This window comes from Mandrillus leucophaeus, unplaced genomic scaffold (genome assembly GCF_000951045.1).
Source record: "Mandrillus leucophaeus isolate KB7577 unplaced genomic scaffold, Mleu.le_1.0 Scaffold726, whole genome shotgun sequence".
In the NCBI taxonomy this organism is placed as follows: Eukaryota; Metazoa; Chordata; class Mammalia; order Primates; family Cercopithecidae; genus Mandrillus; species Mandrillus leucophaeus.
In genome coordinates, this window is record NW_012107875.1 from 1,360,062 (window position 1) to 1,378,032 (window position 17,971).

The 17,971-nt window shown below is 33.9% G+C and overlaps 1 protein-coding gene across 1 annotated transcript in view; it reads right to left on the reverse strand.

Annotated features, from left to right (window-relative positions):
- Positions 1-17,971, reverse strand: part of CEP290 (centrosomal protein 290kDa) — a 96,218-nt gene that overhangs the window by 44,107 nt on the left and 34,140 nt on the right. The window contains 7 exon segments of the mRNA XM_011965445.1: positions 440-551; positions 2,396-2,547; positions 3,470-3,675; positions 6,621-6,732; positions 12,351-12,524; positions 16,216-16,446; positions 16,537-16,639. Coding sequence (XP_011820835.1) covers positions 440-551; positions 2,396-2,547; positions 3,470-3,675; positions 6,621-6,732; positions 12,351-12,524; positions 16,216-16,446; positions 16,537-16,639 — 1,090 coding nt within the window.

The following is a 17,971-nucleotide window of genomic DNA, read 5'->3' on the forward strand; positions in this document are numbered from 1 at the left end:
CAACTAACAAGAATAACAGCCTCTGGTTGCTATATCTTTTGATTAAAAATGTAACACTGGCCCAGCATGATGGCCCACACCTGTAATCCCAGTATTTTGGGAAGCCAAGGTGGGTAGATCTTTTCAGTCTAGGAGATCGAGACTATCCTAGGCAACATAGTGAAACCCTGTCTCTACAAAAAATGCAAAAAAAAATTAGTCAGGTATGGTGGCACGTGCCTCTACTCCCAGCTGTCCAAGAGGCTGAGGTGGGAGGATCACCTGAGCCCGGGTGGTGAAGGCTGCAGTGAGCCTTGAATGTGCCACTGCATTCCACCCTGGGTGACAGAATGAGACCCTATCTCAAAGTACACAAAAAGTGTAACATATCGCTCCCAACATCTAATGTAAATTTAGGAAAAAAGTGGATTCTATATAGAAGAGCCAATATTGCACATACCTGATAGTCTAGCAGTTGCATTCTGAGGGACTCTACTTCCTTTTCCCTAGATTGTTGTTGTGCATTCAGAATTTCAACTTGCCTTCTGGCAATATCAGAAATCTCTCTCAGTCTAGGAAATGATAAGGTACTTCAGGAACAATTAAGTACACTTTCTAAATAAATGCCAAAATTCAAAATTTCTAGACCCAAAAAGGTCTAGAAAATTTTTGATTTCCAAAAAGTCATTCATTTTCAGCATCTATCTCTTCTTTTGTGAAATACTAAAACAAGATTTCCTAAACTGTTTCATGAAACATAATTCCATGAGAGGTTATCATGTTTGCTATATAAAAAAAAAAACTTCATTCCCAACATTCCTCCTCCCCCTTGAATATTCCTAACATATATTCAGTACTCTCAGAGGTTTTATCATATATAGCTATCTCAAATCATACTTACTATATATAGCATTTTCCAAATGTATATAGCCAAAGAACTTCTGTTCTCACACTTTTTCCCATAAAACATTAATTGTCATAATTTGGAATATGCTAGGATAAGGTATTTAGTACATTTATCTAATACCATCACATAGTTAAGAACACAGAAATGTAAAATTTCTAAGATCCTTAGATGGATTAATGTATGTTTTGATTTGTTTTAATCTACAAGTTATCATAAATGTGAAAAGAAACAAAACATGCATTTAATAAAATTACAAAAAAAAAAAAAAGCCTAAAGGCAATAAGTTCTTCAAATTCCCTTAGGAATACTGTGATAAGCTAATACAGGCAAAGCAAAATGTAAAGTTTCTTTGCTTTGGGTTAGAATAATTTTAGTTCAGTGTTACAGATAAGGTAGGTTTCCTTATACTGATCAGAGGCTCTCATTGTTAGTTTCATGATTAACAAAATATGATTAAAATGAACTATTATAAGTTAGTTTCTATCAAAAGAGGTCCATGAGAAGAAAGGATCAATTTTTTCAAAAAACGGTCTTTCATAGTGAAAAAGATGTCAAAAACTGATATTCCCAAGAGAACTATCAAGGCTCCAAAGGAATGGTTATATTTTTATAAGTAGGCCATAAAACATTTTTACTATTTATGCTTGAGAGATAACTAAGTACTCCTTACACTTTTCTATTGAAATATCACCTAATTACAAAAGAGAATGAAAATACAGCATATAGCTGGCACACTCATTTTTTTTTTTTTTTTTTTTTTTGACAGAGTCTTGCTCTGTCACCAGACTGGAGTGCAGTGGTGCAATCTTGGCTCACTGCAACCTCCACCTCCCGGGATCAAGTGATTCTCCTGCCTCTGCCTCCCCAGCAGCTGCAGCTACAGGTGCACGCCACCACGCCTGGCCAGCACACAGTATTTATTCCTTATATATATTTTGTGTTCTAATCTAGCTCGGCATATTTCTTCATGTAAACTGAAAACAAAAATATAACCTCAAGGTTAAGTACAATTGTATAAGTCAATATATGTTTAATACCTTGCACAGTGACTAGTACATAGTAGATGCCTGATAAATGTAAACTAAATCAAAATCTGAATTTTTAATTATATTCTTACAGCAACCTTATGAAACAGGTAGAAGAGGCACTATTACTTCCTTATTAAAATGAAGAAACGTAAGTTTAAATACAATAAATAACCATTCCTCCTCCATCACCCCTTCCCCAAAAAATCCATATGTGGAGGAACTGGACCTTTCTACAGTAATATTCCTGAACTCTAAACAATGTAAATCTAGAGAGGTCACTTCCTCTTTTAACAACATTATTCTCATCAATACTGTTATTTAACCCTGTTAAAACTAATCTTACTATTACTTAATCCTGTTCTTATAAAAAGAAATCAGTATCAATTACTACTAAGAATTGTATACTTGCAATCGGGTTTCTTAAAGACAAATTAAAGAAAATACATCTAGTCAAACGACTAAAATGTTTACATGCACTTACTTTGACACTTCAACTTTTAGTTCCATTTCATTCTTCTCCAATTCTAGAATCCGTTGCCTATCAGCATCACTTACTGCCTTGCTCACACTACCAGCTAATTCATCTCTTAACATCTGTTCCACCTTCTGTGCATCCAAATTGATTTTGGTAAGCTAAGGAAATGTAACAAAAAATGCTCAGATACATCAATTTTTGGTGAGGTTTTTTTGTAATTTAGCTTTTAAAGTACTGCAATTCGCTTTACTTGGCCTTAGTCCACATATATTGAGTGTGAAGTGTTAAGAACAGACTGAAGGAGGGTAAAAAGATGAAAGAATCAGAAACAAATTATGGAGACTCTGGTTATATTCAAATCCATCAAAAGTCATTTTTATTAGGCAACTCATTAATAATATCTGAACTTGCAATATTCTTACTTTGCTTAGAATGCAATCTTCTCATTATATTTTACTTTAATTATACCATCTATAAATAACTCCAAATGAGTTAATAAAATCTTACTTATATAGATTTAGTGACACAGTTAAAACAAAAATGATATAAATGCTTTGAAAATATATTAAATCTCAAGGTAAGCAAACACTGTAAAAGTTGTGTTTAATCATAAATTGTTAAATACTTGCAAACTATATTTACTGCCATGCAGTTTAATGATTCAGACCACACCAAAAATATATAAAACCTCCAATTAGAATGTAAAGTCCCTGAAAGTAGAGATTATTGTCTATTTTGTTTCTTGCTATACTCCCAGTCTTAACACAGGGTCTGACATGTAATAGGCAATGAATAAATATTTGTTAAATGAAGGGATGGTGGTGAAAGGCAATTCCATTGTTTAGTAAATAACATTTCATATGTTAAATCTAATAATATAACATTGGTGAGAAACAAGAACTTATAGAAATATCTGCTTTCATTTTAAATAATTCAGATTTAAATCTTTTACTTATTTATTACACGAAACATAGGCACTATATTAATAAGCTATTTCAGAGATACAAACAAACCTCTTAACAATAATACAATGTCTACCAAGACTTCTCTAATTGTATGATAAAACTTATAATATCAAACCTCAGCAAATTTGGTTTCCAATTCAAAATTACGTTCCTCCATTTGCTTTAATGAAGTCCGTAAGTGTTCATACATTTTTTGACAATGTTCAGCCCGCTGCCTTTCGTTTAATTCCTTCATTTCCAGCATAGTTATTTTTTTTGAAATGGAAACAATGTCACTGTTGGTTATTGATTTCTTTGCCTTATCCATGCTAGATTCATTACCTATATGCAATAATACTTAAGTCAATCTCATGTTGTTTATATTAAAATTACCTCAGATATTTTAGATGTTGTATATAAGAAAGCATTATAGTTCCATGGAAAGCACATCAACTTTCTGAATTCTATCAGACCTGGACTCTAAACTTAGCTCTGTTACTTCCTGCCTGTGTGATGCCTATACCACTGTACCATTTAATCTCTGTGGAACTTAATGTTCTTCATAAGTCAAATGATTAAAAAAAAAAAAAAAAACCTATTCCTCACAGAATTGTAGAACTAACAATATAAAGGACTTAGTGCAGAAGTGTCACGTATAAGAAATTTTAAAAATGGCAAGTAAACATTTTACTGAAAGGAGATAAACTGTATGAGAAGCAGTGCAGTAAAGCAGTGACTTTGTGAATGTAAGTGCAATGACTTGATTTTTAAAGTCTCATAGAGCCAAGCTGAAAAGTAAAATCTGAAGCCATGTGATGGATATATTCTACAAAATATAATCTTGTCTAATCATGAGTATTATTTGGTCTTTGTACAGACCTAATACCAAATATTTTACATTCTTTTATTAGTTGTTATGCCTTAATCTTATATATGTAGTTATGTAGCTTGTCCTTGGACACAAAAGTCTGTGGCTAAATGGAAAGAGAACTAAAAGCCTCAATTTACCATAAAAAGGCATCGCATAGGAGTGTCATTAGTTACTTAGTTATTTTTTGAGGAGGGGGAAGAAAACATACTTTTGCTTTGTAAACGCGGTCCAGAAAAAAACAAAATTTGGTATTTTGCTTTTCAGCAACTTAAAACTGATGTGTTTAGGGTGGCCAATTATTTAAAGGAGCTAAGCAGCAACTCACTTTGTAAACAGTCTTTTACAATACCAATAATGCCCTCTCCTATTTTTCCAGCTTCATAAGTTCAAGTTTTATAATAGAGTTTTCTCAAAGTAATATACATTTCCTGAAAGAAAAAATTGGTCTCTATCTCAGTTTTAAAAAGTACTTTATTATGTTCTGTATTTATCTTTTAAATTTATTATTTTAGAATAGCTGTTGCAAGCAGTAATCAAGTAACTAACAATCATGGATCACTAACAGGTGCTAAAAAGCATTAGTAAATCAGTTCATTATGGAATAAAGACTCAAGTAACCTCAGGCACCATATAGAAAAGTATTGCAATAAATACCAATATATAAAGGAGTCCTCCTCCATTCTGTATTGTGCTAAACTCTGATAAGAAGAGAAAAGCACATCGCAAGGGCTGAAGCAGATTAGTCATCTTATATGTTCTTGGGTTTGGAGCATTCTTAAAGAGAGGATAAAGCACAACAGCTCAACACTAACAAATTCCTAGATGAAAAAAAGCTAATGATGTGACATTTTTAAACTAAGATATAAGGTCAACAGGGAATAGGGAAACACTCTTAAAACTTCGGTGATATAAATCCATATATGGAAGAGATTAAGATACATAAACATTAAAGAATTTCTGTAGGGAATTCAGCATTTATTAAAAATAAAGATGATAAAATACAAAGAACCTACTAAAATTGTATGCGATACTCTCTTATGTCTTCATTTAAATGGTGTCTTCTTCCAAGTAAATAGTACACAAAAGTCAATTCATATTTAATCTCTTATTGAGCTAAAAATTACATTTCTAAAAGTAGCTTATCTAAGATTTCCCAATGTTAGGCTGCTCTAAACCAAGTATGTCACTACCAATTTAAGAGAACAGCTCTATTTAGTAATAAAAACCTTGAATAGCTCTAAGGTCTAGGAAACAAATAAACGAAAATACATTATCAAAAGCAGCAAATTTATTTGAAAATAATGAAGCACAATATATGAGATAACATTATGAAAATCTTACAAACTAGGATAACTATTTGAAAAATTAATATGGAAAACTCTAACGAGAGCCACAAAGATTTCAATACCTTTTGAGACCGTAATATCTCTGTTAGATATACATGAAAATGTTCACTGTGGCACTATAATAGCAAAGATATAGAAAGCTAGTGATTTAATTACTCAAACACAGTAGGATATTGCATAACTATTTACAAGTATGATTACAAGTATGATGAATAAAACAATTTTTCATTTTTATTATTTATTTATTTTTGAGACGGAGTCTCGCTCTTATCACCCAGGCTGGAATGTTGTGGCGCGATCTCGGCTCATTGCAACCTCCGACTCCTGGGTTCAAGCAATTCTCCTGCCTCAGCCTCCTAAGTAGCTGGGATTACAGGAACCTGCCACCATGCCTGGCTAATTTTTGTACTTTTAGTAGAGATAGGGTTTTGCCATGTTGGCCAGGCTGGTCTCGAATTCCTGACCTCAGGTCATCTGCTCTCCTTAGCCTCCCAAAGTGCTGGGATTATAGGTGTGAGCCACTGCGCCCAGCCACAAAAATATTTTTGATACTACTATCTAAATACAGTATAGAACAATGTTTATAATAATTTAAAACATATAAAATATGTAAACATATAGATGCAAAAAATACAGTAATACAGTAGTAAAACTATGAGAAATATAACTTCTTTTCAAATTTTCTTTGCTGTTTCCTGGTATCTTTTAATTTAAAAATATCAAATGATATACAACTAATATAACTTGTACTCAGTGAAAAAACTCATAATACTATTATTAAAATATCATCAGTTTTAATTGTTAAATGGTTCAAAATAGTTAATAGCTTAGTCATAAATTTTTAACACACATGATTTCATTAGAAAGAAATCTAACTTAAGGACTGAAAACTAAACTTAGGTGGGGTTAAGTAAAGGATTATTCATCTACCTAAGTTAAACTATTAGGCAGAAAGTTCTTTTTTTAGTCAAAATACTTTCTTTTAATCTAGTATAAAAAAGGAACTTTAAATAAGAAATATTCATTATTAGTTGTTAATCATTTAGTATTATCAGAGTCATAAGACTTACCTAATCTAGTTTCTTGTTCCCAGGCTTGTTCAATAGTGTGAAGTTTTTCCTTGGTAATCTCCAGTTCTTTATTTATAGACTCCACTTGTTCTTTTAAGGAGGCATTTTCACACTGAATAGAGGAAAAACATCACTAAGAAACTACATTGTAATTCAGACCAATACCACAAAATGACATTGTCTTAACTTTATATAACATCTCCTTAAAACTCACAATCCAGTTTTTTACAAAATTAGAATTTCCTCCATATATAATACATGTATGCATGCAAACACATACATATATGTATAATACAGGTATACATATACATACTGATATAGTTTGGCTGTGTCCCTACCCAAATCTCATCTTGAATCGTAGTTCCCATAATCCTCCTATGTCATGGGAGGGACTTGGTGAGAGGTATTGAATCGTGGGGGTGGTTTCCCCCATGCTATTCTCATAATAGTAAGTTCTCACGAGGTCTGATGGTTTTATAAGGGGTTTTCCCCTTCGCTTGGCTCACATTCTTCTCCTTCTGGCCACCATGTGAAGAAAAATGTGTTTGCTTCCCTTTCTGCCATGACTGTAAGTTTTCTGGGGCCTCCCCAGCTCTGTGGAACTGTGAGCCAATTAAATCTCTTTCCTTTATAAATTACCCAGTCTCAGATATTTCTTCATAGCAGCATGAGAACAGACTATTACATATGTGTACATATATATATATAAAAAAATGTAAAATATTATTTTAAAATAATCATCCAAATCCTGTGTTATCCTATACAGGGCCCTCAATTTCTGAGTATTAGCTTCTGCTACAAAAGCTGTAAATTCATTTTGGCCAAGCTGGAATACTCAAGAGTTTTGCACCCTTCCCAAACTAGTGCTTACTTCCTTCATGCACACAGTTGCTGAGCATCCTAGTGTGTCATCAGTGACAGATGACGATATTTATAGTGAAAAGAAATACAAAATTCTGGCCTTCAGAGTTCTGCCCATTCAGTGCCTATGTGTATGGGTGGGTGGCAGGATTTTGCCAGTGTGGAACGCAGCAGATAATAAGCAACAAACAAAAAGCCTATTAAAAATGTCAATATTGGCCAATCACGGTGACTCACACCTGTAATCCCAGCACTTTGGGAGGATGAGGTGGGTGGATCATTTGAGGTCAGGAGTTCGAGACAAGCCTGGCCAACACAGTACTAAACATAGCGCTAAAAATATAAAAATTGGCCAGTCGTGATGGCACGTTACTAGTAGATCCCAGCTACTCAGGAGGCTGAGGCAGAAGAATCGCTTGAACTTGGGAGGTGGAGGTTGCAGTTACCCAAGATTACGCCACTGTGCTCTAGCCTGGGAAACACAGCAAGACTCCATCTCAAAAAAAAAGAGGTGAATATCAGCAGGTGCAGTGGCTCACACCTGTAATCCCAGCACTTTGGGAGGCTGAGGTGGGAGAATCACTAGAGTCCAAGAGTTTGAGACCAGCCTGGGCAACAAAGTGAGACCTCATCTCTACAAAAAAATACAAAAATTTAGCTGAGCATGGTGGTGCATGCCTGTAATTCCAGCTATTTGAGAGGCTGAGGTGGGAGAATTACTTGATCCCAGGAGAGCAAGGCTGCAGTGAGCTACGACTGTGCAACTGCACTCCAACCTAGGCAACAGAGTGAGACCCTGACTCAAAAAAAAAAAAAAAAAGTTGACATTTAGAAAGAAAATAAAAACAGGGTACTGAGCCAGTGAACAATAGAAGGGAACATATTTAGATAGAGTGGTTGAAGGATGTCTTAACCACCAAAGAAATGGTATTTAAGCTGAACTGTGAGGTACGAAGTATTTATTATAAACCCAGATGCTCCAAAGGAAGAAAGCGTTTGGAGTACTGTAAGATCTGAGAGGAGAAAATGATTGAAATGATTGGAGCAGGAAAAGATTTGGAGGATTGGAGTACCCAAGCAGAGTAAGCAAAAATAAGAGTCAATAGCAGTAAAATATGAAGTTGGAGAGACCATCAGGGGCCACACCAAGCAGGGCATGGCATGCCAAGACAAGGAACTGGAATTTAACTTAATGCATAAAAGAAAACAGATTTTAAGGAGGAAGTTCTAAACAATCATTTTGGCTGCACTGTGGAGAATAAAGGGGTCAATAGAGAAATCAGGGAAACTAGTCAAAAAGACATTGTGGAAGTCCAGATGTGTGATGTTGCTGGTTTGGACAAGGGTTATAGCTGTGAGGATGAAGAAGACACATATAAACTACATTTGGAAAACAAAAATGGTAGGGAAAAAGGATGACTACAGAATAACTCTGAAGTGTCTGCCTTGACTAGCTGGTTAGGTAACTGAACATCTATTGAAATAAGAATGACTAGGAGAGAAACAGTAATCAGGAGTTCATTGTGGATATGTTAAATGTGAGATCCCCTTGAAACATAGGAATTGTAAAGTAGGTAATTCTGTACAATAGAATACAGCTGTGAGGAAAAAGGCTGGAGACATAACATAAATATATATATCTTAAGTTCCTTTATTTTTTCTTTGAAAAAACAGAATGCCTATTTACCACATGCCAGGTACTCTAAGAAATGGATTTCAATGATAAATAAATTATATCCTAGAACTTATATTTGAGTGGAGTACCTGGAAAATAAGCCAATATATAATAGAATGTCAGGTATTAAGTGTTATGAAGAATAATACAAACAGGGTAATTAGACAAAAAAGAGAACATGTTATGATTAAATAAGCAGGATAAGGTAACAATAATATATTTTTTAAGTGAAGAGCATAATTACAGTTTTATATGCTATGAATACACAGGAGGGAAAAAAGGAGGCTGAGGGTGTTTTAAATATCTTTCTATCTATTTTTTTTCTTCCTTTCATCCTTTTTCACAGGATAATCCTATTGTTTGTTACAAATCTTTTTCTCCCACCTACCCCGATATTTTACTATTTCCCTTATTACCACTTTCATCTCTTATCTTGATAAGAGATAAGAGATGAAAGTGGTAATAAGGGAAATAGTAAAATATCTAAATTTTAATAGTAAATAATAAGGGAAATAGTAAAATATCTAAATTTAAAGTAAAAACTCTAAATTTTCTTTCCCTCCTCCCTCAAACTTCATTGGTCTCCTTTATTTAAAAAAAAAAAAAAAAAAAAAAGGCTGGGCCCGGTGGCTCGTGTCTGTAGTCCCAGCACTTTGGGAGGTTGAGGCTGGCGGATTACCTGAGATCCAAATTTTGAGACCAGCCTGGCCAACATGGCGAAACTCTGTCTCTACTAAATTAGCCGGCCATGCTGGTGGGCACCTGTAATTCCAGCTACTCAGGAGACTGAGGCAGAAGAATCGCTTGAACCTCAGAGGCAGAGGTTGCAGTGAGCCAAGATCACACCACTGTACTCCAGCCTGGGCAATGTAGTGAGGCTCTGTTTCAAAAAACAAACACACAAAAAAAGAATCCTCTTCTTGACTCTACCTCAGTCTACATCTGTTTCTTTTTTCTTCTACTATCAAATTTCCAGTTTTTCTTTTGCTTTCTTACCCATCCAGTTTTTGTATTTCCTTATTATCTATTCTATTCTTCACATATGAAATCTGATTTTCATCACCTCTAGTCTCATAAACCTTTACCTCTCAAAAAGCAACAACGATTACCTAAGCACCATATTTGACAACATGTGCACTGTGGTTCTCCACCACTAATCACTCTCACGTATTAGCTCGACCTTTGTGCCAAACAGGAGATACTCAACACACAGAAACAAATTAAATAGTTCATTATATCAAAAGGCTTATATTCCATTAAGGGAGACAGATACGTAAACACATTGTACTATGTACAAAACCTATGTATAAGATGCAGAACTAGTGTAGACAAGACTGACTTTGTTCCACTAAAAAAAGGATGCTTAAGAAAAAAAAAGGTAATGCCTTAACAAAGTTTTGAAACAGGAATAGAAATTCACTGAGCAAAACAACTGGAAGAGAGAAATGGTTCCCTACATAAAGAAAAGAGCATGTACACAAGAACATACATAAGAACACTGTGCTCAGAAAACTCAGATAGTTCATCTCTTGCTCTAGATGACATGAGTAAGTACGGGACTTGACTTTTACCTTTCAGGTGACTGGTAGCTTTTGACAGTTTTTAAGCCAAGGAGTCAAATGGGAGTCACAGGGTAGGATTCATGTCTAGAATGACCATTCTTGTGGCAGTAAGGAGGATATAAGACTGGAAATAGAGACATGAATAATAGCTACCACAATAAAGATAATAAAAAATAAAACTAAGACATCACCAATAGGGATAGGTATGAGATATTCAGAATTATAACTGGGGCCAGGTGCGGTGGCTCACATCTGTAAACCCAGCACTTTAGGAGGGAGGTGGGCAGATCACCTGAGGTCAGGAGTTCGAGACCATCCTGGTCAACATGGTGAAACCCCGTTTCTACTAAAAATACAAAAATTAGCTGAGCATGGTGGGGCATGCCTGTAATCCCAGCTACTCGAAGGCTGAGGCAGGAGAATTGCTTGAATCTAGGAGGCAGAGGATGCAGTAAGCCGAGATCAGGCTACTGCACTCAGCCTGGGTGACAGAGTGAAACTCCATCTCAAAAAAAAAAAAAAAAAATCTTGAGGAAAGATGAAAAATATTCTTTGGGAAAATGATAACGTTAAAAATCACTCATTGATACGTTATCTACAAGACGTCTCTTGCTTAGGACTTTCTCATGCTGGAGAGGATAGGACAGAGGACATGGAGAATGGAAAAAAATAAATTATCACTACACCTAAATAGGCATAATTTTCTATAAAAAGTAATGTAATCACCTCTCTTTGGCAAAAGCAGCAGAAATGAAACTGATTATGATTACTTCTAAATAATATTGATAAACATGACTCAAAATTTAGTAGGAGTCCTGAAAGCTACTCAGAACAAGGATTTCATTTACTGAATGTGTCTCTCTGAGCCAGCAAAAGCTTTTGAGCTAATAGAATTAGATTTTATGCTACTTCTGTGAGAGGGTTTTAGATAAGAATTATCCAAAATCCAGAAGCCTCTATTTCTGATGAGGAAGACGAACAAATCAGGAGCTTGTTCTGTCCTCAGTAAGAGGTATGGAGCTCAAGTGGCTGCAAGAGAACTGTAAAGGGTCTGGTCCATATTCACAGATTATAACTTATGATATTCTACTCTAGGTTTTTGTATTTCTACAACAAAAAATGATGAGAATTTACAGAGTGCATCCATGGTCCAGGAAGAGCCCTTAATATTTCAGGCACTGTTGTCTACATTCATTCCAAGGAACAAAAGCCAGGGACCATGGAATAATAGCTTGCTCTGGGTACAGGGGTAAGAGAAAGGGATGGGCACTTAATGGGTGCTTCCCTCTTTTGATTACAATATTCTACCAGTTTCATGATCCTTTTTCTCTTAGATGTCTGGTTGAAAGAGGTTTGATTCAGCTAAATCATGCAAGTGACCTAAGGAGAATGATCTAGATAATCATTCAGAAGTCATTCTGCCACTATAAATAGATAATATGCTGTGTGTGTTGATATTTGGGAACAAAATATTTATAACTAAACTGAATGAATAATATGGATAATTATATCTCTGTTAAATTTATATAAATGCAGTCAAACTTTAATTAAAATCTGCCAAATCCCCCCAAACACAAAGACATTGACGAAAAATGGCTAATATCACAAGGTTCAAGAATCACACAAACTTACTTCCAGGTGTTCCAAGTTACTTGTTCTTTGAACGAGCATATTATCTTTTTGCAAGATGTCCCTGTACTTAGAAGTCAGTTCATTGTACTGTTTATTAGCCAGTTCTAGTTCAGACAAACAGACACTATTATCTACAACTTTTTGGAGAGCTGCAATCTTGAAAATGGCCATTTCCTATGTAAATAAAGATATACTGAGTTATGCTGGTGTCTTTTTTTCTGGTCAAGCACTAGCCACTTTTGAGAAAGATAATACAACTGAAAGCAAAACAGAATTTGAAACCATTTTTAAAATATATGATTTCCCATGTCAGAAAAATATGCAATAACATTAATTTCTTTCATATAGTATGCTACTCTGAAAATCTTAATCATAATAAAAATAAAATACTTTCATAACTCTCGTCATAGTAAAATAAAATTAATTTGAGAAAACATAAATGGCAGCAATATATATCTCAGAATATATCTTTGGATGGCTTTTCTAAATTTCATGAGATCAGAAAACAACCTGCCTTTTAATAGATAAATGGGGAAATTAGCATTACCATAGGTAACTTTTACAACTTAGCTATTTATGCTTACTGTAAGCTAAACAGACTAGCTTTAATAACCAAAGAAAACTTTTTGTACACATGATCACATGATGGAAACATTAGGGGGAGAACTTCTATTATAGTTCTCTGTAATAAATAACATCAAGGACTTTAAGTTACTTTGGTTCATGGTTCTACTCATCAACTACAGAACTATTAAAAGATATTCTATTATCAACACCAAAATGAAATGCCCAGTCTTACAGTTCTCTTAAGTTGCTCTATAATAGGTAAACATTACATAGAAAAGTACAATAAAGAGTGATGAAAGCTGAGAAGTGGTATAAGGAATAACCAAATTTATGAATGAGGAAGTAAAAAAAAACTTACAGTTATAATTCATTCTGAAGTACAGTAATGATGGAAATATTTGTAATAGTGCTTCAGATCTCATTTTGGCAGCCTTTCTTCTCCATCTAAGTTAAGTATATACTATTCTACCTTATCCTTGATATTCAGTTTCACTGTTCTGGGGGAAACAGGGGTAGATGAGATTCTATTTCCCATCTCTTAAGAATCTCCCTTTTTCTTGGCTTTTCAATTGTTGGGAGAAAAAAATCAAGTTCATGAGCAGGTAGAAGAGGAAGAAAACTGTAATTCTTTTCTCTTTCTATCTCAGACACTAACTGTATTCGTAAAACTCTAAGAAAAGTAGATTCTAAAAAAATCTAACACGAAAATAAGAAAACAAATATTTCCTTATTACACGTCTGAATAAAAATCACTTATGTTTATTAAAGAATTTCTTGATGCTCAGTATTAAGCTTTAAGATCAAGCTGAAAATAGGCTTATTAGCATGGCATCGCCCATTCCAACCTTTAAAGTGGATAGTAAAGAACCCAAGCCCATTTTAATTTCACTTTGAATTCTGTGTTCCTATAATCCTGTCTAAATTTAGTCATGTACATTGAACATTTACATGCTTAAAGTTTACTACAAGGTAAGGTATAAAACTAGGTGCAGAAGGGTATACATGTCATGTAACCTGTCTTGTCTTTATGTTTCCAAAAAAGAAACATAAGAAAGATAGTAAGTTACCTACAGAGGGTAGAGCAGAATAATATGAAAGGCATAAGGCCAGAATTAAGATTTCTCTGACTAAATATTTGCATATATAAATATTGTATATATTAAAATTCAATAAAAAGGGAAAAAAATCCCTAAAATTAAAAAAAAGAAAAACAAATGAGTCTAACTATATATCAAATGTATAACACAACTGCATGAAGACAATTATTTCAAGTAAGTGTAGAATATATTACTTTGCCTATACATCCTCAGCAAGATAGATTCTGAAGAAAATAAGACCTGAAATAAAATTTTAAACTATGTTTGGCAGCATTGCTGTTGTTGTTACTATTAATATCAATTCAAGTATTATTTTTCAAAATATTGTATATATATTTCAGGATAAAACAAATATTTTAATGTTAATAATAAAGATTTTCTATGTAAGAAAAAAACATACAAGTGCAAAATCAAATAAGTTTAATAAAAACCACATACTATTTACTTACCCCATAATGTTATAATTAAACTAGAAATAACAATATGAACTTATAGTTTAAATATATACGTATTTTTCTAACTTGTCTACTGAGAGATTAGTAGCAATGATACTCTGAGAGCAATGATGCCCAGTGGCCAGTTTTTGGTATCTAAATGCCTTCCCCGCTAAAAGGAACCTGGGCTCTTTAAAGAAATGGTTTATTCCAAGTATGGGCATGAAGTATGTAGGTGAGTCTAAGACATCTTATGCTAGAAAACAAGTCAAGCTTTGAGGCTTCGTTCAAAAGATTAATGAATTTTTATCAAAACAATATGAGTCAACTTTAAAGGACTCTCTTTGGCTAAAGTTGAGACAAAAGAATATGACTCTAACTAAAACACACAGAATATTTAAAAGTCTGTGAGTCTAATATGATACTTAAAAAAGAGAAAGCAGAGATGAGAAAAAAAATCCGGTAGCGCAGAGCACACCAAGTGCATATTCTGAAAACTGGTCATTAAAGAGAAAAGCATTTAGCTTGCCTTTGTAGTAGGAGCTATACGTCAAGATAAACAAATAGCCTGGGCTAACGGGGAAACGCTATTTATTTTACAAAAGCGTGTCTGTTAATAAATGCAAGTGCATAATATAACTGGAAAATTATGATGTTTGCAACTCCTCATAATTGAGTTAGGCAATCAATCATCAGAGGATGCTAAAATCATTAGGACTGACAAATAATTTGTTATTTGTATGGTACCAAAATATCACCAGTTAACTAAATTGCTTAATAATGGAGGTATATGGTTATCTTTACTTCTCCTTCTTCTTCTTTTTTTTTTTTTTTTCTCTTAAGAGAGAGACTAGCTCTGTTATATAGGCACACAGGCTAGAGATCAGTGGCACATGATCACGGCTCACTGCAGCCCCCAACTTCCTGGGCTCAAGCGATCCTCCCACCTCAATGTCCCAGGTAGCTGGGATTACAAGCATGTGCCACTACACCCAGCTAATTTTTTTAAAAAAAACAACTAAAAAACATATTTTTTGTAGAGATGGGGTCTCACTGTATTGCGAAGGCCGGTCTGGCCTCAGGCAATTTTCCTGCCTGGGCCTTCCAAAGTGTTGGAATTACAGGCATGAGCCACCACAGCTGGTCTGCTTGTTTTTTCCGTAATACAGTAATCAATTACAAAACATGGAACAACCAGATACTCTTGAAGTGATGCAGTATAAAGTATAGAGAATTACTTATGAAGTATTCTTGCCAAAAATGTTTAAACCTGAAGCTAACTAAGGGTTCCGACCTAACTTTTAGTAATACAAGGGACAGAGGAACAAGCAAAATGACACACACACACAAAAAAGTCAGATACATCTTCAAACATTTTTTGGAGAAAAAGAAAACCAAGAAGATTCAATATTAAAAAGATTCATGAGATGTAACTTCCAAATGTTTATTCCTTGATCAAAAAATGTAAATGTGACTATAATCAAGGTTTTAGGCGATATTAGAGAATTATTGTCATTGTATTAGGTATAATAAAATTACTGTGGTTATTTAAAGAAAAAAGCCTTTTTCAAAAGGGTACATTAAATATTTAGGGGAGGAAACTCTGCAATTCAAACATTCCTACAAAAATCAAAAGAAGCAATTATGGCAAAATGTTAATAAATGTTAACTATTAATTCAGGTGATAAGCATTATTGATACCATCCTATCTTCTGTATACTTGAAATTTTTCATAGTCAGAAAAAGCAAAATAAGAATCAGATGTACCTTAAATCTTTGCAAACATCCAAGTTTTTCACAAACTTCAGCCTCCATTGACAACAATTCATTCTTTTGTTTCTCATTTTCTTTTCTAAGTTGTCGCTCCAGTTCTACTAAGACTGTATATTGCCTTATAAGTGATTTTTCATTCACTTGCAAAACAGTAATTTTCCTACTGTTTTCTGCAAGTATTTTTTTCATTTCATCCGAATCCATCTGAAGAGCATTGAGCAAATTCTGCACAAAGACACATCCATATTACTTGTTGAATCTAGCTATCCTAGTTTGTACAATATTGCATACTAATGTTAAAAATGTTTTACTTACATTATATTCTTTTACTTTTATAGCATCTTGCTGAATTTGATCTTCAAGTTTTCTCTTTTCCTCTTTTATTGTTTTAGATTCTGTTTTCCAGGTGTCCTTTTCACTAAACACAAAACAAAACCAAAAGACAATACTGTAAACCTAATAAAATGACTACAAGAAAAGATAACTTCAGATTATGCAAATTTAAAGTTTTCTCAACACAAGAGGTATCATAGCTATTCAGTATCTGAAAACACAAGAAGTTAAAATTTCATTTAAAAAGGTTTTAGCCTAGAATTAAAAATATTTTAAATAAATGCAAGGCAACAAAGTTATCAAATTATTTTCATTCTTCCCTGATTCACCACTTAATGGGTGGTGATATAATTATAATTGAAGCGGAATCTTATAAACATTTTATTGAAGACAGACAAAAAGTAGGAAAATAATACCCCATACTATTTCTAGAAATCAAATTCCAACATTCTGACCCCACTCTCAAATTTGGGTGTTAAATGCTTACAAAATAATTTGAATACAAACATATCAGAAATCATCAGACTTAAAAGAAGATGTGTAAAGGATACAAAATTGGAGTTAAGAGGAATAGTTCAAGAGATCCATACATAACAGTGACTAAAGTTAATAACAGCATATTATATACTTTAAAATTGCTAAGAGAGTAGATTTTAAGTGTTCTTACTACCAAAAAAAAAAAAAAAAAAAAAGTATGCTGTAATCCCAGAACTTTGGGAGGCCAAGGTGGGCAGATTGCTTGAGACTAGGAGTTTTGAGACTAGCACAGCCAATATGGCAAAACTCTGTCTGTACCAAAAATACAAAAATTAGCCAGGCATGGTGGCACATGTCTGTAATCTCGGCTACTTGGGAGGCTGAGGCAAGAAAATAACTTGGACCCGGGAGGCAGAGGTTGCAGTGAGCCAAGATAGCACCACCGCACTCCAGCCTGGGTGAAAGAGCAAGACTCTGTCTCAAGGAAAAAAAAAAAAAGTATGTGAGGTAATACATATGGTTAAGTAGCTTGATTTAGCCATTCCACAGTATATACATATATAGAACACCATGTTGTATGCCATGAATTCTTACTTGTGAATTTAAAAAGTAATTTAAAACATATTTATATATAAATTATTTTTTTTGAAGTTGTGTAAGACACTGTTATCTACGCATGAGCATTCCACAAAGATCTGCAATGTTCTTTGCATAAACCCAGTACAGTGGTATCATTTTCTTTGCAACTGAATGATTGTTCAGACTTGGACATGTGACCCAATTCTAGCAAATGAGATTGGAGTCAATGTCTGCCAGATATCACCATAAAAAATGTTTATTTAAAATTAAAAGCTATGTAGAAAAAAATGCTCCTCTTCTTCAATGGGCACAGTTTCATCTTTCTTGAATTCATGCAGCTATTTTACAACTATCATAGGTG